This window comes from Marmota monax, unplaced genomic scaffold, assembly GCF_021218885.2.
Source record: "Marmota monax isolate L192 unplaced genomic scaffold, Marmota_monax_Labrador192_F-V1.1 WCK01_AAM20220418_F8-fsc00064, whole genome shotgun sequence".
Taxonomy (NCBI): domain Eukaryota; kingdom Metazoa; phylum Chordata; class Mammalia; order Rodentia; family Sciuridae; genus Marmota; species Marmota monax.
This window is the reverse complement of record NW_026694542.1, coordinates 8,238,648-8,259,685: the sequence shown is the minus strand read 5'-3', so window position 1 is coordinate 8,259,685 and position 21,038 is coordinate 8,238,648. Positions and strand designations below refer to the sequence as shown.

General features: G+C 45.8%; 1 protein-coding gene across 3 annotated transcripts in view; it reads left to right on the top strand.

Moving 5' to 3' along the window:
• Positions 1–21,038, top strand: part of Igf2bp1 (insulin like growth factor 2 mRNA binding protein 1) — a 38,318-nt gene that overhangs the window by 10,286 nt on the left and 6,994 nt on the right. For 2 of the 3 annotated variants that reach the window (XM_046420544.1, XM_046420543.1), the window contains exons 3-7: positions 14,466–14,514; positions 14,948–14,999; positions 17,245–17,308; positions 19,451–19,732; positions 20,556–20,690. In XM_046420544.1, coding sequence (XP_046276500.1) covers positions 14,466–14,514; positions 14,948–14,999; positions 17,245–17,308; positions 19,451–19,732; positions 20,556–20,690 — 582 coding nt within the window. The remainder of the gene's footprint in view (positions 1–14,465; positions 14,515–14,947; positions 15,000–17,244; positions 17,309–19,450; positions 19,733–20,555; positions 20,691–21,038) is intronic. The other variant, XM_046420546.1, reaches the window with a different exon arrangement.

Below are 21,038 nucleotides of genomic sequence, written 5' to 3'. Positions count from 1 at the left end.
TCCCATTAGTTTCTGTTGAGAAGGAGAAAATGAGGGGAGACAGGAACTGAAATGGGGGTTGCTGGGTAAAAGAAACCTTTTGAGGCTTGTCTATTCAACGTTAGAATATTTATTCTTCCTTTTCGAGGTCTCTAAGTTGGTTGGGAGGAGAAGTCCAAATGTAATAGACACCAGTTGTTTGGGCAGGATTTGGAGATGGAGCCCTAAATTAAAGGGCAAAGATGTTCTTCACAGAGCTGTGGCTGCTGGTGTCTGCAGCCAGTGTATTCTGAGCAAGGACTGGCTGTACTAGGATGGTGACTGGAGGCAGCAGGAAGGGGTGCCCTGTGCCCTGTGTTTGTGCACACTTGTTATACCAGCATCTTGCATGTGCTAGGCAAGCACTCTACCACTCAGCTACATCCCTGGCTCTTTTTATTTCTTATTTTGAGAGAGGGTCTTGCTAGGTTGTCCCAGTTGGCCTTGAACTTGTGATCTCCAGTCTCAGCTTCCCGAGTGGTATTGCAGGTCTGGGCCGCGGCACCAAGCCAGTATTCACTCTTAGGTGTCCATTCAGCAACTTTTTATTTCACATGAAAAAAAGGAAGATCTAGCCGTCAGAAGCTAACTTATCTAGAGGCTTTTCCTCTGTTTATTACCATTTTGCTGCTGCTGGCTTTTTGGAGTGGAGGGAGTCCTGAGCTCTGGAGGCCAGGGAGAATGATCTTCACAAACCCGTATCTCGGAGAGATGATCTTTGTTTCACTTTCTACCCTTGCCTTTTTCTCTGGCCATCTTAAATGAGTAGTTTCCTTTCAACCTCTGACTAGAAGAGGAATGCCACCTATCTAGTTCAAGCTCCTTCTCTCCTCTTCTAAGAAAAAAAAAAGTCAGCATCTTTTGCCTGATCGGGGTCTGCGGAGTGCATTTGCTACTCAACCATTGGCCATTAAATAATATTAAAAAAATTACAACAAAAATCCACGTGAGGGCTGGGGTTGTAGCTCAGTGGTAGAGTACTTGCCTGGCACGTGTGAGGCACTGGGTTCAATGCTCAGCCCCACATAAAAAATAGATAAACCATCTACAACTAATACTTTAAAAAATGCATGTGAGAAAATATTTAGCAAGATGGTAGTGACTTGTGAGGCGCAGTGGTGCAAACTCAGAAGTCAATTCTAAGGTAGCTGAGTAAGGAGGATCATGAGTTCAAAGCCAGGTTCAGCAAGACATGGCATAGTAAGACCCTGTCTCTAAATAAAATATATTTTTTAAAAGGGCTGGAGGGATGTGGCTGAGTGGTTAAATGCCCTTGGGTTCAATTCCTATACCAAACAATAAAAACAAAACCCCACAGAAAACAAACCTGCAGGCATCCTCGAAGATGGTACTTTGTGATGGCTTGCGAATTGCTGCAAATATTGGAACCTCTAATCATCCACGAGCATATGCATTTATCCAATGCTTATCTATTTGGAATCTACTATGTACGGCATTCCCTTTGCTACAAACTAGAAATACACGGGGAATAAGTGAAGACCTTGGTCTTACAATGGATATGAAAAGAACTATAATTTATCAAGTACTCTTTTTTTCTTTGCCATTTTTTTCTCTTGAAATATGGGAATCTTGCAATGTTACTTACCCACATTGGTCTTGAACTCTTGGGCTCAGGTGATCCTTCAGCCTCAGTCTCTAGTAGCTGGGACAACAGGCTTGCATCATTGCACCTCACAAACAAATCACTGTTTCAAAACCATTGCTGGTTTTGCTTTTACCCACATGGAAGCGACACTTCATCCTAGACAGTGTTTTTGGTACCAAGGCTTGAACCCAGGGCACTTAACCCCTGAGCCACATCCTCAGCTTTTTTTTTTTTTTTTGGTACTAGGGATTGCACTCAGGGGCACTCAACCACTGAGCCACATCCCCAGCCCTATTTTATATTTTATGTAGAGACAGGGTCTCACTGAGTTGCTTAGGGCCTTACTAAGGTCCTGAGGCTGCCTGTGAATTTATGATCCTCCTGCCTCTGCCTCCCGAGCTGCTGGGATTATAGATGTGTGCCACCATGCTCATGCAATGTGGGAATATTTACCTGACACCCTCCCCTGAATTGAATATTTCAATTATTTAATTTATATTTAGTAGTATTATATCTCCTGTTTTGGGTGGAGAAGGCAGGCATGGGGGTTAAGAGAGAGCCTTCCTGCCCTCCAGTGTTACCAGTTTAGATCCAGGAAAGCTGTGGGACAGCATGGAGGCCTGGGGGATTATAATAATAGGAGTATGCCATCTCAGGACTAAGAGGAGAGGGAGGTGGTAGCTAAACTAGGTTTTGGAGCATAGGCAGAAAAGAGGATTGAATTAAGGAGAGCTTGATGGACAAATGGAGAGGGTGGGATTTGTGGCAAAAATAATTTATGAGGGTGGGGCAGCATTCAGTAACTTATCTCAGGGATAAGTTATAGGTAGGTAGGTAGGGCAGTCACCCTGTTAATTTCCTTCATTGAATATCAATCTATCTGCTTTGCTCCTAAGCACTATGAGAAGCAAGGAAGGTCAAAAGATGGTCTTTCTATAATTATAGGAAACTTATATTATCTACTCTAAGAACTCTTATTTCATTGAAGCCATACAAGAACCCCAAAGGCATTATTTTCATAATATAGAATAATATGAAGCCTAGTGGTACAAGAATGAGTAGGGCTAGATTCAACTTTGGCATTTCTGTCTTTAAGGCTGAGCTCTCTTAGGGGTGGGGCCAGGTGGTCCTCACAAGGTTTACTTTGACATTGTTGGGGGGCCATAAGCTTTGCAAATATAAATACAAACCCACATGAAATCACACGACTGCTTGCTCTGTGCTTCCTTTCCTTCTCAGTCGTGGAACACTGGCTTTGCATTGCATCCCTGTTGGGATTTTTAGGGCATCTCAAGTGAGATAATGGATCCAAGAATTCTCTCCCCTTGTCTGGGCCCCTAAAATTGGAAAGGGGATTCTATATTGGAGTGTGAGAGCCACAGAGAGGGAGCTGAAGCAAGTGGAGGGAAAGACCTGAGTGGGTTGTACGGGCAGATGTCAGTCTCAGCCCAGCCCTCTCTCCCCCCAGCCGTGTCCTTTGTGGATCTATTGTCATTGTTTTTTCCCAGGTTTCTGTTTCTTCACCTGGATCCTTGCCATCTCCAGAAACCTCACGAAATAAGCTGAATGAGTATTTTGGGTTCTAAGAAAGAACCTTCACACTTCACAAGGCACCAAGGCTGGAACTTTTGGCTAATTCCTGCCTCTCCTGTTTTGTTTGGTTTCAACTCAGGGGGAAATAGGAGCTTGGAGAAGAGGGCCAGGATTGAGATGGCTTCCCTCTCTTCTCCCCTGCCCCCCTGCAGGGACAAAGAGGTGACATTTGTTACAGGGATTGCAGAATCACAAGTCATAGTTGATACCGTATCTTTTTTTTTTTTGTACCTAGATTTAATACAAGGGCACTTAAGGACTGAGCCACATGCCCACCCTTTTTGTATATATTTTTTTTTTAATATTTATTTATTTATTTATTTTAGTTTTTGGCGGACACAACATCTTTGTTTGTATGTGGCGCTGAGGATCGAACCCGGGCCGCAGGCACACCAGGCGAGCACGCTACCGCTTGAGCCACATCCCCAGCCCCCTTTTTGTATATTTTATTTTGAGACAAGGTCTCCCTAAGTTTCTTAGGGCCTCACTGAGTTGCTAAGGCTGGCATTGAACTCACCAGGCTCCTGCCTCAGCCTCCAGAGCGGCTTGGAGATACATGTTGAGCAATAACTCACTTAAAATATTCTCTGGCAAGCAGGAGTAGGCTGCACAATGTAATGACACTTGCTGGCTAGTGTCACCTCGGGCTAGTCACTTGACCTCTTTTGGACCTGCAGAATTGAAATAATAAATAAATATTCTGCCGTCCTTGGTGCTTGAGAGCCTCAGACCAGCATCTTTTTGTTGATCCAGGTTCATAGAAAGAAAGAACTGGTAAAGAGGCACTTTGTTAACTTTGAAGTACCATGCCTAGGTGCGTTATTAAATAACATTATGAATTGATGACACTCCAAAAGGGCTGGCAGATAAGGTTATTCTATCTACTCTGCTTGGGAGCCTTCCCGGTTGGCCATGGGGACCTGGCCTCTCCTGGAAGGCCCCTAAGTTCAGCACTCCTCCCTATCCCACTCCCAGGCCCCGGTTCCTGCCTTCTCAGTGGGAGGCCTCCCCAGCCGGGTCTTGCCTCCTCCCGCAGCCCAGCCGAGGTCTCTAAGGAATGCCGCCTCCCGGGCCATTTTCTCCCCTCCAGCTTCTGCGGCCCCACTTCCAGCCTCTTCCCGGCTCCCTACCCCCAACCGGTTCCCACTTAAATGCTTGCAGGCCTGTTTGCAGGCGGAAAGCCCCCTCCCCCCACAGGACCACCTCAGTCACAGCCCTGACCACAGGGAGGTCGGGTCTGGATTTACTAAAGGACCCCGGAGGGGGAGCCTGTCCCTCGCTGGCTGCCTGGCTCACCGATGGGGTCGGATTTCTGCCGGTGGGGAGAGAGAGGGAGAGAGAGACCGACACACACAAAGGGCAAAGTCCTGGTCCCCACCCCCACCCAGCAGCCCCTGGCGCAGGTCCCCTCCCCCTCTGGGCCCTGCGCTGGTAGCCTAGGGCCCGCGGGGCCCGCCGGACCAGCTTGGAGCTTCTCGGACACCGAGGGTGATTTGGCTGGAGAACATTCTAGATTAACGGGGGGGGGGGGCGGGGCGTTTGGGGGACATCCTTTGCCTCCTCATGGCGCTCCGCAGCTGAAGCCCACCCAGAGGCTGGGGTGGGAGAGTGAGCGCTCAGCTTTCCCTGGTTAGGTGAGAGGGGCTGGGGGAGGGTCCGCCCCCATGGGGCACAGGCCTGGCCTCTCAGCTGCTCAGACCTTCTCAATTGCGGGCTCTCAGGACTCCCCTCCTCCCCCCCAGCTGCTGCCAGCCCTCCCCCACCCTCAGCTGCTGCCGCCCTTCCCAGGCACCTCTTTCTCTTCGTGGCCCAGACTGCTGGGCTTTCCAACCCTCGGGGAAGGCTGGGTCGGGCCCAGGTCCTTCAGGCTGCGGGAGCCCTGCGCCTTCTCCTGGCCGAGGGCGTTGAGAACCATCTTGGAAGGCGTTGTCAAACCTGCCGCTCAGAACCCTGAACCAGGAAGAAAAGCAAAAAAAAAAAAATTTCCTCCTACCCCAAGCCAGGCAGAAATCAGATGTACATCCCTGCCAGAACTGCTCCACCAGGAAGAAACAGACACCTGGCTACCTGAAGTGTCCCACCAGCTACAGGTCTCTGTTGGCACCTGGAGGGGAGGCAACCAGAGCTCCCTTCCACTAATAGGATGAATTAAATTGTTACTATTTAATGTACACCAGGACACACTCCCATCCACATACAGGGAACACTTCTTCCAAACACGAAGTTCATTCTTAAGAGGGTCTTTTTGGCAGGCCCAAGTCACCAGTTGCAAAAAGTGAGCTGGTTTCCTTTTCCTTTCTTCTGATTTCCCCTCAAATTCCTCACCATGAGCTGTGCTCTCCACACGTGCTGCTCTTCCTGAGGAGAGATTCCTCCTCTCCATTTCCAAGGCATCTCCCATGTCACCATCCACTCAGTGGCAGCTCCATCCTTAGACAGGTCTCTGGGCCCCAGACTGCCTGACCATTTGGCTCTTCGGCTTCCTGGGGAGATGCTGACATCTGCACTGGGATGAGAGCTCACCCAGCATCTCTGGTGATGTGGTCTTTCCCTTTCTCAGCTTATTAAGCTTCCCTACCCCCAGGGAAAATCCCGGATACTCCCCACTGCCAGTCTGAGAAGGATGGGGAGCAGCATCCTCCAGGGCACCATTTCTGCCTCCACCAGAAAGGCCTGGCTACACTGGTCACCTCTTTTTCGCCATGTCCACATACTTAAGTTTCTTTCCCCCCTGATGGTTTCTCCCGCACATTTATCACACCTCAGATTTTTCATTCTCTTGGTTCCCTCTTCCCACTGTGTAACTCCACACGGCCAGTCCCCTGCAGGAGCTGCTCTGAGGTTAAAGAGTAAGATTCTAGGCAGAGAGGAAGAGGGGGAGGGGACACCAGTTGGCCCAGGCAGACTCAGGATTTGTCTGGAAACAGATCGGTTGTCCCAGAGCTTCTGTTTTGGCTTCCTCTGGCACTGCCCAGATGGGCAAGGAAAAAAAAAAGTCTTCAGGCTTTCTTGTCAACCCATTTATTCCTGAGATGAGTGAATTGAGCTAAGTATTCATGGCTGCCGCTTGCTCTCTACCCTAGTCAACACCTTAGCACCTCTCCCTCAGCCTACTCCTTGGCTTCCTTGTCTACCTTAGACCTAGCTGGCATTGTGTGCAAGATAAGAACTTCTGGTGACTACCCTTTTCCCCTCTTAACAGATCTCTGACAGCCATCCAGCCGTATTATAGGGTAGTTAGCTCTTCTGCAAATTAAATCTTTTGCCCAAATTAGAGCCGCATGCAGTAAATGCCAGTTGGCACGCATTTAGCCATACAGAATATGGGCATTTTTCCTGCTCCTGACGTCAGGCTCTATGAGCTTCTGCTGTATCAACACTCCTCCTCTTCCGAGGGAAAGCAGTGTGCTTTGGTAAAATGAACACAGACGAGCCTGGAGAGTGAGTTCTAGTTCTACTTCCAAATTGGCAAAGCTTTTTTCCTTTTCTCAGGCTCCTTTTCTCCCATGAAATAAAGGATGACTTTAGATCAGGCGTGTGGGCTTCCTGCTTTCCAGCCTCAAACTATGAATCTGATTCTTTTCAACTGGAAATTCTTGGTGATAGGTGAAGGGGTAGTGTGTGTGGTGTGTCTGTGGTCATGTAAGAAGCTGGGCAATCTCCCTTTCTCCTTTGAAATATTATTACACACTGTTAGAAGACCCCTCCGAAAGAGACCCAGAGGAGGTCCTGGAGATGTGCTTTTCCTACTTTCTTTTTCCCAGAGTTAGTACAGGAATCAGGGGACATGTGAGACTCTGGATATGCCACCCTTCATTTAAAAGGACCACATGCTCAGTGCCACAGTTACATTCCAGTGGTGTCCCTGCCTTCCAGTCCCTCCATACTGATGTTCTTCCTAGTGTCAGAACCTAATCTGTTAGTCCCACATCACCTAGTAGGTCCCTGTTTTCCAACTTCTAGCCCTTAGCGCCAGCCATCCGCCGTCCCCGCCTGTCTGGCTGCCCTGCCTCTGGATCAGCCTGGCACAGAGCCCTGGGCATGGGGCCAGCTTCTCCTCCCTCCGCAGCCCCGCCCCCTTTCTCAACTAGAGCCCTGCCTGGAGCGTGCCAGGCTCGCCCCCTTCAGAAGTTTTCCTGGGCAAGTTCTTTTTGTTGTTTGTGTGTGCCACTTCTCCATCCTGTATATAGGGATGGGAAGGGTGGGGAGGAAGGACTGAGTCAGTGCAGTGGTGATCTTTAGAAAAAAGCAGAGCTGGGTCCTTTAGGACAACTTCCAGCTTGGAGATGCAGCCTGAAGGGCTCCAGCTTTGTGAGGACCCTTCCACGCCCACATCAACCTCACTGGGACCCTTTTGTTGGAAGAGCCTGCAGAATCACTGTTTCTGAGGGCAGGCACCCAATGGACAGCCCTCTCCCAGTCAGCCTTGTTTTATCCCTCCCTGTTCACACTGGGGTTCCTATGGGACTGAAACTGCAGGGAAGCAGGATCCTTGTCGCTCTGTGCTCAGCATGCAGACAGTGCCCAGCACTGTGCAGTACACATGAGCCACACAGAGGTGGTTTTTTTTTTTGTATGTGTGTGTGTGTGTGTTGCTAGGGATCCAACCCAGAGTCTTGTGGATGTGCAGCAAGCACTCTATCAACTGAGTTGTATCCCTAGCCCTCGCACATGAGTTTTAATTTCCAGTCATACTGAAAATGAAACAGGTGAAAATACTTCTTTGGTTCCAGGGATTGAACTCAGGGGAACTTAACCGCTAAGTCACATCCCCAGACTTTTTTGTTTTGAGACAGTGTCTTGCTGAGTTGCTGAGAGCCTAGCTAACTTACCGAGGGCTGGTTTTGAATTCTTGTTTTTTTTTTTTTTTTTTTTTTTGTGGTAGTGTGGATTGAACCCAGGGCCTTGTGCATATGAGTCAAGCACTCTACCAACTGAGCTATATCCCCAGACCTGGCTTTGAACTCTTGATCCTCCTGCCTCAGACTCCTGAGCCACTGGCATTACAGACATGTGGCCACCGCACTTGGCTGAAATTACTCTTGAAGAAATTTTAAAGACAGCATATCGAAAAATTATTTCTGCTGGCCACTATGGCACAAACCTGTAATCCAGGGTGATGAAGAGGGTCCTAAGTTAGAGGCCCATGTCTGCAAATTAGCAGACACTCAGACCCCCACTAACTTGATGAGATACTGTCATGTCTCAAAAAAGCCTGGGGATGTACCCAGGTGGTAAAGCACCCCTGGATTAAAACCCTAGTACCCTCAAAATACAACCAATATAAATAGTGGCTAACGAGATTTTTTTTTCTTTATCTTGGGAGGGGAGTATTCAAGTTTTAGGAATCCAGTGTGTATTTTTTTTACACTTAGCCCATCACAAAATCAAAGTGTTTTATTGGAGATACATAAAATTCACAATTGAAAAAATTGTATAAATTCTTGACATAAAATTTAAAATTGTTCTTCAGTTAAACTAGCCACATTGTAAGTGCTCCAAGGCCACATGTGGTTAGTGGCTACCATGATGGATAGCATAGGCCTGGAGTGTGGTAGATACCAAGATAACCTCTGTGGAATGGATAGCCCCAGCAGCTGGACTTGTTCCAGAGACTGGGAGAGAAGCCATGGTAGCCAGCTTCTTGACCCAATAGAAATTGGTACCGGTTAGGTAGGTGAGTGGTGTGTTCCTGCAGTTTTGGAACATCTTTTTTTTTTTTTTCTCACTCTTGCAACATCCTAGTGTAACACCAAACTTACTCACAGTGTAGCTTTTATTATTATTATTATTACTACTACTATTTGTGGTACTCTAGACTGTTGCGTGCTAGGCAAGAGCTCTGCCACTGAGCCATACCCAAGGCCTCCTCACCTTTATTATTTTTTAATTGCCTCTTACATCCTCCCTCACTATAAGGCTTGTCTGAGACTTGGACATCATTTACACGAAGCCCTACCTGTAGGTGTGAATGTGTGTCTTAACCTTGGATGGATCCCAAGGTTTTCATTAACCCTTAAAGTCTTGAAATTATGTGAAAATGGTTTTAATTTTTCTGGTGGGAGTGAAAAGAGTGGAGGTGGTGGCGCATGCCTGCAGTCCTAGTGGCCAGAGGCTGAGGCAGGAGGATCACGAGTTCAAAGCCAGCCTCAGCAACAGCGAGGCACTAAGCAAATCAATGAGACCTTGCCTCTAAATAAAATATATAAAAAAAAAAGGGCTGGGGATATTGCTTAGTGGTCGAGTACCCCGAGTTCAATCCAAGTAACCAAAGCAGTAAATAAATTGTTTATTTTTTAAAAATGGGCTGGGCATGTGACTCAATGGCTATGCAACCCTGGGTTCAATCCCTGGTGACAAAAGAAAGAAAGTGAACAGTCAATTAATTATTCAGACCATTAAGGCACAGATAATCTCAAATTGAGAAAGTTCTCCTGTTTTTTTTAATTTAAATTTATTTATTTATTTATTTTTAAAATATTTATTGTTTTTAGTTTTTGGCGGACACAGCATCTTTATTTTTTTTATTTGTATGTGGTGCTGAGGATCGAACTCAGGGCTGCTCGCATGCCAGGTGAGCGCGCTACGGCTTGAGCCACATCCCCAGCATGTTTTTTTTTTTTTTTTAAATATATTTTTAGTTGTATGTGGACACAATACCTTTATTTATCTTTATGTGGTGCTGAGGATCAGACCCAGTGCCTCACCCGTGCTAGGCAGTGCTCTACCACTCAGCCACAACCCCAGGAAAGTTCTCCTGTTGATAGACAGGGTTGATACTTGCCGAGGGACAGAAGACCTCGGGAGATAGAATAATTCTATTCCTTGTTTTCTAGATGTAAGAAACTGAGGTTCAGTGAGTTGAAGGCTTGACTTGCCCAAGACCATATGTTGAGGCAGAAGCATGGCCTTGTGGAAGGTGGAGGTGAAGGATCTAATCTGAATATCCCAGTTTAATCCTACTTCCCCATGGGAGATGAAAGTCCAGGCTTGACTCAGAACAAGGGCTTCTGGGAATTGGGGCGCAAACTTGATAGGATTCTAAAACCTGCTGTTGCCACCCTGGTTTCAAGGAGCTCCTCAGACTAGGAAGGGCAGGCCATCACACAGCAGGTGGCACCTTACCCTGTGAGATGGGGGGGGTATAAAGAGGTAGGAACAGGTTGGCAGAGACAAAGAACTTCCCAAATCATAATGTGATTTTAGAGAATAACATGTCACCGAACTAATAAGCTTAGGATATGCCATTAAATCACTTTTCAATAAAGTGTGGAAATACACAGCTGGGAAAAGAAGTTAACAGCTTAATGAGTCTTAGGTGGGATATTTTGGTTTATTGGAAAACAGCACCCTTGTGGCTGCCCTACTTTTCAGTGTGTGAACTCTTAGTATTAATAATTGGTCTTCAAGCCTAACATGATGGAACTATAGCAAAAGGCTTTTTGTTTCTTTTATGCCATCAAAAATGTAGCACAGGGTCAGTGCAAAGAGCCTGGAACAGACAGATGTGGGGTTCAAATCCTGGCTCTTTTAGTGGCTGTGCGACTTGGTTGAAATATTCAGCCTCTTAATCTTGGCCCTGGTCTCTCAAACAGAAGCACTGGTACCACCTTCATGGGTAGTGGGAGGATTATATAATATATAATCTTAGGGTCTGGCAGGTGGTAAGTGCTTCTCAAATGTTAGATCTCTGTTATAAAATTTAATCAGGCTCTTCCCTAATTGTGACCCTTTCCCTGAAGTCCAGATGAGTGATACTAGATGAGTGATAACTAGATGAGTGATAGTAGAGCTCCCACTTACATTCCCTTCCTGGGCACCGGCTCCTGAGCTTCCCAAATCCCTTGCTTTCCTATGTAGCCATATGTTGCAGTGACATTCTCTATTGTCTCTGTGTTTTCCAAAAAGAAGGACCACTGTGTCATGGTGGCCCAGTAGCATTTGAGAAGTGGGTTCTCTAATTGCTATGTATTTGGTGAATAGCCCTCTAGGGCCTTTTAAGTGTCCTGATGGGCAGGGCAGGCGGAGGGCACTGCAAGTGGCAGGCTGTGGGCATGCAGTTCAGCCTTTGGGCTGGTGCAGTCTTCTGCCTTCTTGGGACAGGAAGCTTCATTCTTTCATTCAACAGATTTTCAGCTCCTGGTGGTTGGTGCAGTTGATGAACCGTCGGGAGTTTTCTTTTGTTGAATAATGGGTGTTGCAGTTTAGGCACTCCAGGTACAGAGATGGTTCTCCGGGTAGGGGGCCTGTTATCTCTCTAGTATAGAAGGAGCTCATCTTGCCCTGGCAGATACTGGTTCCTGGAGAGGGAGGGGTCCATTGGCCTGGGAGGTGGAGGAGCAGGAGTGGGGCTTTAGGCAGTAGTGTTTTCCACTATTTTCCCATCATTTCAGAAGTTGTTTTTTTTTTTTTTTTTTTAATCAATGGTTGTCATCCCTCTCAACCATTAACTCTTTGTCAGCACTACTTGCTGACCCTTTTCCATTCTGGTCTGGATACCTGTAGCCATCTGGGGACTGGAATATGGATGAGCACCCTGCTTCATTCAGTTTTCTCTATTTAGTCCTTACAAAGGCCTTGCCAGTGTTTCTACAGGAGAAAACGCAGGTGGAGTGAAAAAGTGACTTATGGTGCTTCTTTTCCACCATGAGGATCCCCCAGGCCCTCAGCACCCTGCTTTGACCCAGTCTATCCTGGGGCTTCTGTACTTGTTTCTGGAATGAATGAGTCACCTAAAAGGTCCAGTGCAAGGGAATGCAGGTTACAACTTTCAGCATTGCCCCATGAGCTTTGGGGCTGAAATAAATTAGGTAGCATCAAACTTAATAGAAACCAGGCAAAGGGCCCAGAAGATAAAGTTTCTTCATGGCCTCAGCTCTTCCAGGCCCTCCTAGCTGTGTTGTATGGGGCTGGGGGCTTTGCTGAAAAGAGGCCTGGGGGGGGCCTGGAGTGGGTTCCCAGGGTGGGTGGGGTATGTGCCCTAGAGGGGTGGGGGAGGGCTGCCAGGATATCTTTTCTTTCATTGGCTGGGTGGCCCTGCCCTCCTCCCCCTCCCTCTCCTGGAACATTCCAGACATTCCAGACAAACTGCCTGCCATTGCTTTCAGGATATGGATTAACATCCCAGAAGAGATTTGATTTCACTACTACCACCCCTCCTGTTCCCCCTCCCTGCCCTGAAAAAAAAAAGTTTCTAAAACAGTTTGAAGAGGGAAGTGTTGACCTTTGGCCTTAGCTTATAGCAAGGGACAGTCTTGAAAGAGCTTACTTCAAATTAGGCTCCTGCAGTTGGGTTACATTAGGTCCTTATTGGCTTGAACACCCAGGCAGGCAGTCCTCAACTCCTTGCCCTTCATCCCGGAGTCTATACTGTTAAGAGAGGCATCATGGGTCTGGGATGTCCCTGTTATTTTGTTAAGCTAAATCAGTTCTCTCCATCCTAAAATGGTGTAGTCATTTTATTTATCCAGTTCTCTTGACAGCTTGAAAATAGTCTGTCCATCTGGTCATCCAAAGACTTACTGGAAATTGCTCACTTGGGCAGATGTGGGGCTTCCTCTTGGCCAATGGATTGAATCACAGGTTGGCCTGATAGAATCTGAGAATATGGAACCGCATTTGTTTCTGATCTTCACTGTTTTGTCTTGCTGTAATTAAGTCAAGTTCATGAACTAACCAAAGTAGAATGCCACAAAGAATCTCTTCTATTTCCACAAGTTATTTCATTTCAGAAAGGGATGTTCATTAGTATATTTTGTGGATAAAAATTTCCTATCAGAATTGCAGAGTTAGAAGGGATCTTAGAGAAGAGAGCCTTCTGTTTGCACTTTGTATCTGGGGAGACTGGTGAATGGTGTAAGCAGGACCAGGATAGCCAAAGTGGACACAATTTACAATTAGAATTTTAGCATCCCTTTCTCAGCTGAACAAGAGCTGGCCCCCATTGCACATCCTGCAGGATACCGGGGCTTGAGGCTGAGTCAACCAACATCCCAATGGAGTCAGTTTAGGGGCTTGAACTGGACTCTGGCTTTCTAGTCCAGCTTTCCTCCAAACTGCGACTATTTTGTTGGACCTTGTTCTTGAACTAAGACTTTATGATCGATGATATCCAAAGACCTAAATGACAATTGACTAACACATCAAGCCAATTTAAATGTCTCAAACTCAGAGATTAGGGTATTGATTTGAGTGGTGAGCAATTGCCCTGGGATTCAACCCTGAACCTGAAAGCTTTCCTCAGGGAAAATGGACATTTTAAAGAGGAATTTGAAAGATGTGATGGAGGGGGAACCATTGTTTAGGAGAGGGAACTGGGAGAAGGGGGAAGGTGGTACTAAGGCCTGGCAGCGCAGCCACCTTAGTATTCACAGATGCATCTATTGTTACAGCATAAGTGCTTACTTCAAACCTTTTGCTAAGCTCTTTACAAATATCTAACACCACCTACCACCTGTGAATAGGTATTATCCCTGCTTTACAGGGGAGGAAACTGGGCCTCAAAGAAGTTAAATAATCTTTTCAACATCAGTGCTAATAAGTGGTTTAAATCCATATCCTTGCCAAGGGCTTAACCTGGTTATTATCTGCTGTAATTTGTTTGCATATATTGTCTCCCCTAGAACCTGGTGAGCACCTCAGGCCAAGCATTTTGTGTTTGGTTCATTTCTGTGCCCCAAGCCTCTTGAATAAAATAGAGCATGAAGTAGGTACCATTTAGAGAGTTGTTAGATTAATTAAATTTGTCTTATTTAGCATGGCATTGTAGTAGCTGGTTGTGGTGACAAGAATGGAGTGAGAACACTAAGTAGTAACAAAACAGTTGTGACTTTTTAGGGAATTTTGTTACCTAACTGCTCCCAGCATTTGATTCTGCATCAGGGACACTTAACCAGTGAACACATCCTCAAACTTTTTATTTTTTATTTTGAGAACGGGACTTGCTAAGTTTGCTGATGGTCTCACTAAATTGCTGAGGTTAGACTTGAACCTGTGATCCTTCTGCCTCAGCCTCCTGAGCCCCTGGGAGTACAGGAATGCACCACTGTTCCCAGGCTGTCTGTGGTGTAATTTGGTCTAATTTGAGACAACCCCATCTCCAAAGCTGCATTACTGAAAAGTTACTGTAAGATTTCATTTTGGTGACCAGAAGGAGCGAGGTTAAAAACTAGGACAAAGATTAGAAACTACTACTAGTTCACAGGGTCTTTCCCAGAGCTTTCTCTGACTCATTTCTGTTTTATTTCAGGAGTCGAAAAATCCAGATACGAAATATTCCACCTCAGCTCCGATGGGAAGTAAGTGGTTGGAAAGCTGTTGGTGGAATGAGGTGGGGTCAGGTGGTGGCATGTCTGGGTTGGCTTGAATTGAAAGGAGGAGTCTCCTGGGTCTGGGGTTGGTTGGGTCTCCTTCATCTTGGATTCCAACCTTTGGGCTATTTCTAAGGCTAGAGACATTAAGAAGGTGGGAAGGGTGTTCTTTAAACTTGGTGATGGTAGGAGTTGATAGGGCCCCAGGTAGCTGGATGTGCTTCCCAAAAAAGCTTTCAAGGCAGAGCTTCAGTACAACTCTTCAAAGATACTCTCTGCCACCATCATTGTTAGTCTACAAGGCAGTAATACCCAGTCCTTGTCTGTGGCTCTGCCTGTGCCCTGGCGTTTTGGGGAGAGTGGGATCCTGACTTGGATTCTCACCCTTCTCTGTGTCTTCTCACCTTCTCCATGTTCCTAGGTACTGGATAGTCTGCTGGCTCAGTATGGAACAGTAGAGAACTGTGAGCAAGGTAAGATGGGTCAGGGTGAGAGGTGGGTGTCTGAGGAGTTGGGGACCTGCTCTGATTGCCATTCCGTGATAAAATAAGGACACCAGGAAGATCCAGATAGAATGGGATGTAGAGGGAGATTGGCTGGCATGGGGACTAGACACCAAGCCCCCTTTTAGCTCTACCGTTTATTCCTGGACCCAGGTTTTTTCTTCTGTCTCTTCTGTCTTCTATTTATCTAATCTATTTTCTGCTGGGGTTTTTTGGGATTGAACCCAAGGGCACTTTACTACCCAGCTATACCTCTTTTTAATTTTTGAGACTGGGTCTTGTTTAATTTTTATTTTGAGATTGGATCTTGCTGAGTTTCTGAGGCTGGTCTCAAACTTGTGATCATCTGCCTAGCCTCCTGAGTTTCTGGGGTTATAAAAGTGTACCACCTTGCCTGGCTTGCAGCCTTTTTATTTTAAAAGTTTTTTTTTAACTTTCACAGGTGGCCCATGCCTGTAATTCCAGCTTCTTGTTGGGAGGCTGAAGCAGGAGGATCACAAGTTTCAGGGCATTCTCTGCAGTTTAGTGAGGCTCTAAGCACCTTAGTGAGACCCTGTCTCAAAATGAAAAATAAAAAGGGCTGGGGATGAGGCTCAGTGGTAAAGTGTCCTTACCACAATGCCCAGTACCTCCCTACCCCTCACCCCCCACGTTTATTTTGTAGTTTTCTCCATTTTTGGGTTATGGCTGAAATTGTTAATTGGTCATTTCTCTTCAGAAGCTCTTATAGCTACATGTCTTTGGTCATTTTCATCTCATATATATCTGTTCAGGCATGTGCTTGGCTCCAAGTAGATTTTTAAAAAATATTTTTTAATATTTATTTTTTAGGTGTAGATGGACACAACACAATGCCTTTATATTTATGTGGTGCTGAGGATCGAACCCGGGTCCTGCTCGTGCTAGGCGAGCACTCTACCACTGAGCCACAATCCCAGCCCCTTAAAAATATTTTTCCCTTAGTTGTTGAAAGATCTTTATTTTATTTATTTATACTTGGTGCTGAGAATCGAACCCAGAGCCTCACACATGCAAGGCAAGTACACTACCACTGAGCCACAGTCCCAGCCTTCCAAGTAGATTTTTAAATGCCAAGTCACTGGGATTGCAGGCTTGTGCCACCGTATTCAGCATCTTGAGGTGTTTAGATAGAGAAATACTGGTTTTGGTCACTTTGAGATTTAAATATTGATTTCCGTATTCTTTGTGGAAAGGGGCAAGCTAAAAGTGATTATAACTGGTTATAATCACTTAGTTTATATTATAACTGTTGTTTGCCTCTCTGGAATGTATACTCCATGAACGCAGAGGTTCCTTTCTGTTTGTCAAGTCAGAATGTCACTCACCATTGAGTTGGGAAAGCATTGCTGAAGGCCAGAGGGGTTTAGAGGGATTTGCACTGATCTTTTGTGACCTTATCAGGGTCCAGAGGGCAGAGGCTTCATTTATCTAGTCAGTACCCCACACTGGGATGAGCTGGCCTTAGAAGAACCAAAGTTACAGGCACTGGTGTAAAAGACAGAAGGTTAAAAAAGCATGGGGGGAAAAGGAAAGCCAAAAGATTGACTTTGATGGGATTCATGGCCAGTGTTCTGAGGCTATGATGACCCGCTGTGTCTAGTTCACTGCTAAGATATTAGAATACTCCAGGCAGGAGATCTTCTCCTGGAAAAGATGCAGACAGATTTTCTTCTAAACCCTACAACATCCACTCCTGTTCATCCATGTAGCTGTATATTCATACCTCGAGTGTGTCCTTGGGGATTTGTAGGATTCTAGAATGGATTTGGGTGTTCCCCAACCATATCTTAAGAGACCTTGGGATGTTTACTTCTTTGAATTGCTAATCTCACTCTCTGCGTTGATTTTTAACTAGTTTAACTTTCCACGGGTAAATCTGTCTCCCAGATCCAGGTGTGAGTGTATGTTGGGGGTGGAGGTTTGCCATTCTATATAGCTACAGATGTGGGGGCCAGACCCTTTGTATTCCTGCTTTTCGGAGAGGAGGAATGCAAGAAAGTTAGTTTGAACTTTCCAGTATTTCTGGTGGAAGGGGCCTCAGGCAGAAACTTGACCATTTAGTGGAGTCTTTCATAACCTCCAGTAGCTAGCTGGATGTTTTCTTGACCTCAAAACCTGGTAAACTGGGCTGGGGGGGTTTATCTGTAGGGATTGCAGATATCACCTTGATAACCCTGTCCTGTTGTCTTTGCAGTGAACACTGAGAGTGAGACAGCAGTGGTGAACGTAACCTATTCCAACCGGGAGCAGACCAGGCAGTAAGTGCCCTGGCAGTGGGACTGGGGTGTCTTTGTGGGCCAGTGGTTATCTGATCCCTCTGACTAGACAGTTCAACAGGTCTGGGTAAAGTGTTCAGCTAGCTATGTGGGAAATCCCAGGCAGGCTAGGGTCTTCGTTGTGTTTCTCAATATTGACTTCAGATTACCTCCTCAGGGATCTCAAAGGTTCAGGCAGTCTTTAGGATTGATCACAAAAATACATAGAAGGAAGGAACCTAAAGCCCTCCAGGAAAGGTGGGCAGTCTGGGAGAAGCCCTTGGCTCTGATTAGGTTACTGGTTTCCAGGGAAATGTGGGATTCTTTGTGTTGGAGGCGTCACCAAGTGGTGAATAGGGGAAATGCTGGACTCAAAAGATTGTGACAGTGATATCCTACCTCACATTTGATTGTCCTGATGGTCAGGAGGCTGCCTCCTTAAAGCTTTTTTGTAGAATTTTTTCAGTCCCTTCACAACCACAATTTCTAACTCCTTAGCATGGTTGAGCAGTTACGCTTCTCTGTAACCATTGTTACAGATCTCATTTTTTTTTTAAACTGCTAACAAGCTGAGGTTTTGTGTGTCAGGATGGTGGTATCACATCTGGGTGTGGTGGCACACTTCTATATAATCCCAGCAACTTGGGAGGCTGAAGCAGGAGAATCGTGGGTTCAAAGTCAGCTTCAGCAACATAGCAAGGTTCTAAGCAACTCAGTAAGACCTGTGTCTTGGGTTACCTTTTACCAGAAAATCACAAATATTCTATACTGTTAATATACTTAAGAAAAGCATCTTCATCATAGATTGACATCAAAATGTGATTTCTTTTTTTTTTTTTTTTTTTACAGAAAGTGTGAGAGAGAGAGGGAGATTTTTTTTTTTTAAGAAAGAGAGAGAGAGAGAATTTTTTAATATTTATTTTTTAGTTCTCGGCAGACACAACATCTTTGTATGTGGTGCTGAGGATCGAACCCGGGCCGCATGCATGCCAGGCGAGTGCGCTACCGCTTGAGCCACATCCCCAGCCCCCAAAATGTGATTTCTACTACTGGGTTTTACACCAAATTTTCTTAACTACGGAAGGTGGCAGACTTGGTGTAAAAAAAAGCCTCTTATTTTATCATGTGCTTTCACATGTGATTCTCACATGCATCCTGTAAGACATATCATTTTGACTGAAATTGAAAAGCTGATATTAAATTGAGCAAGAGACCCAAAATAACCATGGCAGTCTTGAGCTTGAACTTACACATTTTAAAACTTACTTCAAAGCTGCAATAATCAAATCAATGAGTTATGTGCAGGAGAACAGACATAGATCAGTGGAATCTAGAAATAAACATTTAGGTTGAGAATCAACCAGTCACTTTTTTAAAAAAGAGATGCTATAAAAATTCAGTGGGAAAATAGTCTTTATAAAGAATGGTACCAGGGTAATTTGATATACATAGACAAAAAGACGAATTTGGACCATCGCTTGCACTTTATATACAAATTAACTCTGAATGCATCACAGTTATAAGATAGACAGGGCAGGCAACAACCTCCACTTTGCAGCTGATGAGACTTAGGTCTAGACTAGGTAGGGTGTGGACTAGGTTAGAAATTACCTAGTGCACAAACCAGTAGTGTCTTAACTCATTTGAGTATCTTCACTTATCATTGGGATAAGCCAGGACAGGATTAACACATTTTTAAGCCTTGGCTTCATCATCTATAATAACAAGGTTTTGTAGTAGTTAGTACTTGGTTTCTTCATCCTCTGGTAGGAGTCCCATCCAGAAACTGCGGGTGTCAGCTTTGTCAAGTCACTTCACATATGTGGTTCTTTTTTAGACCTATGACTTGGTTTTCCTCCTAAGACTGTATGTTCCCTTGTACTGGAAGCCACTTCTCTGATGATATAAATGGAAGGCCATCCCATCAAATGTCATTAGGCATCTCTATATTTATTCTTTTGATGTCTTCTACCATGTAAGCTGAAGGCTTTCTTAAACAGTAGATGGGGGTGGTAGGAGGTGGTTACCTCCCTTTCCTCGCTGTGTTCCATGTTGTAACTGGGTAGAATGCTATTGAACAAGGAAGGCTCCTAGTGTGATTGGCAATAGGTTGGAGTGACCAGTGGATTTCCCCTCTGTTCCCAGAGCCATCATGAAGCTGAACGGCCACCAATTGGAGAATCATGCCTTGAAGGTCTCCTACATTCCTGATGAGCAGATAGCTCAGGGTCCTGAGAATGGGCGCCGAGGAGGCTTTGGCTCCCGTGGTCAGCCCCGCCAGGGCTCTCCTGTGGCAACAGGGGCCCCAGCCAAGCAGCAGCAGGTGGACATCCCCCTTCGGCTCCTGGTGCCCACCCAATATGTGGGTGCCATCATCGGCAAGGAGGGTGCCACTATCCGTAACATCACAAAACAAACGCAGTCTAAGTGAGTCTGTTTGCTGGGGACAGAGGCTAGGTGCGGGAACTCCCTCTTTCCTTGGGAGACCTCCTGGAAGCACCCTGGGGCATCAACATTTTACTCTTAAAGTTGCTTGGGATACTTAGGGGTCACTTGCTTCCACTTCTGCCTCCTGGGTTGCGGTGGGCAGATGGCAGGGGACAAGGGATCTGGGGTATACCACTGGTGGTAGTGACTGGGCCCTGTACTCTTAGTAAGAAGGGGTTCTATATAGTTTCACAGAAAGTCTCAAACAAATGCCAGTGTAATGAGTCAGTAGCTCTTTGATGCTTATGCTTTCATGACCACTTGGTGGCCACAGGCTTAGTCAAACCTGGCTAAAGATAGAGCCATATGATATGGGCTATAATTATTCCCCATCTCACATACCCATAAATTACCACCTTTCTCTAGTTTTTATAGCTGATCGGTGTGCTCTGTGGGAAAGAAAAGGTCACATTATTCCCTTAATCATAATAAATCCTGTTTTTCCTTACTTTTTGTTGGTACAATGTATCTTATCATTGCTTCAAGGGGGACATACAGAATTCAAGGGGAAATGCAGCTTTACAAGCCTGGCCTGATAACCCTACCCTGGCATCAGTGTTGTAGATGACATACTTGTCCCTCGCCACCTGCTGAGAGAGTCAGAATAACAGCCTGACCATTTCCCTGGCCCTTCTCAGTTCTGTACCTGACTGGCCTTGTTGGAAGAAGAGCATGTTCTTTGCTTTTGGTGGATTGAGGTGGGGAAGCCTAAGGACCACTGTCACTGGGGAAAACTAACTGGCTTTGTCCTTGTGGTCCTCAGGATTGATGTGCATAGGAAGGAGAATGCAGGTGCAGCGGAAAAGGCCATCAGCGTCCACTCAACCCCCGAAGGCTGCTCCTCAGCCTGTAAGATGATTTTGGAGATCATGCATAAGGAGGCAAAGGACACCAAAACGTAAGGCTCCAGCTTTTCTTGCCTTCAGAGAATGCTAACTTACTCCTGCTCACACACACTTTCTTGTCCCCGTAACTTTCTTTTTGGTGGTACTATGGTTAGAACCCAAGGAGGCCTCCTCACACATGTCAGACAAGTGCTCTGTCACTGAGTCCAAATCTTCAGTTTCCAGCAACACTTTTTTTTTGTACTGTGTATTGAATTTAGGGGCACTCCACCACTGAGCCACATCCTCAGCCCTATTTTATATTTTATTTAGAGATAGGGTCTCTCTGAGTTGTTAAGAGCCTTGCTGAATTGCTGAGGCTGGCTTTGATCCTCCTGCCTCTCAGCCTCCTGCATTGCTGG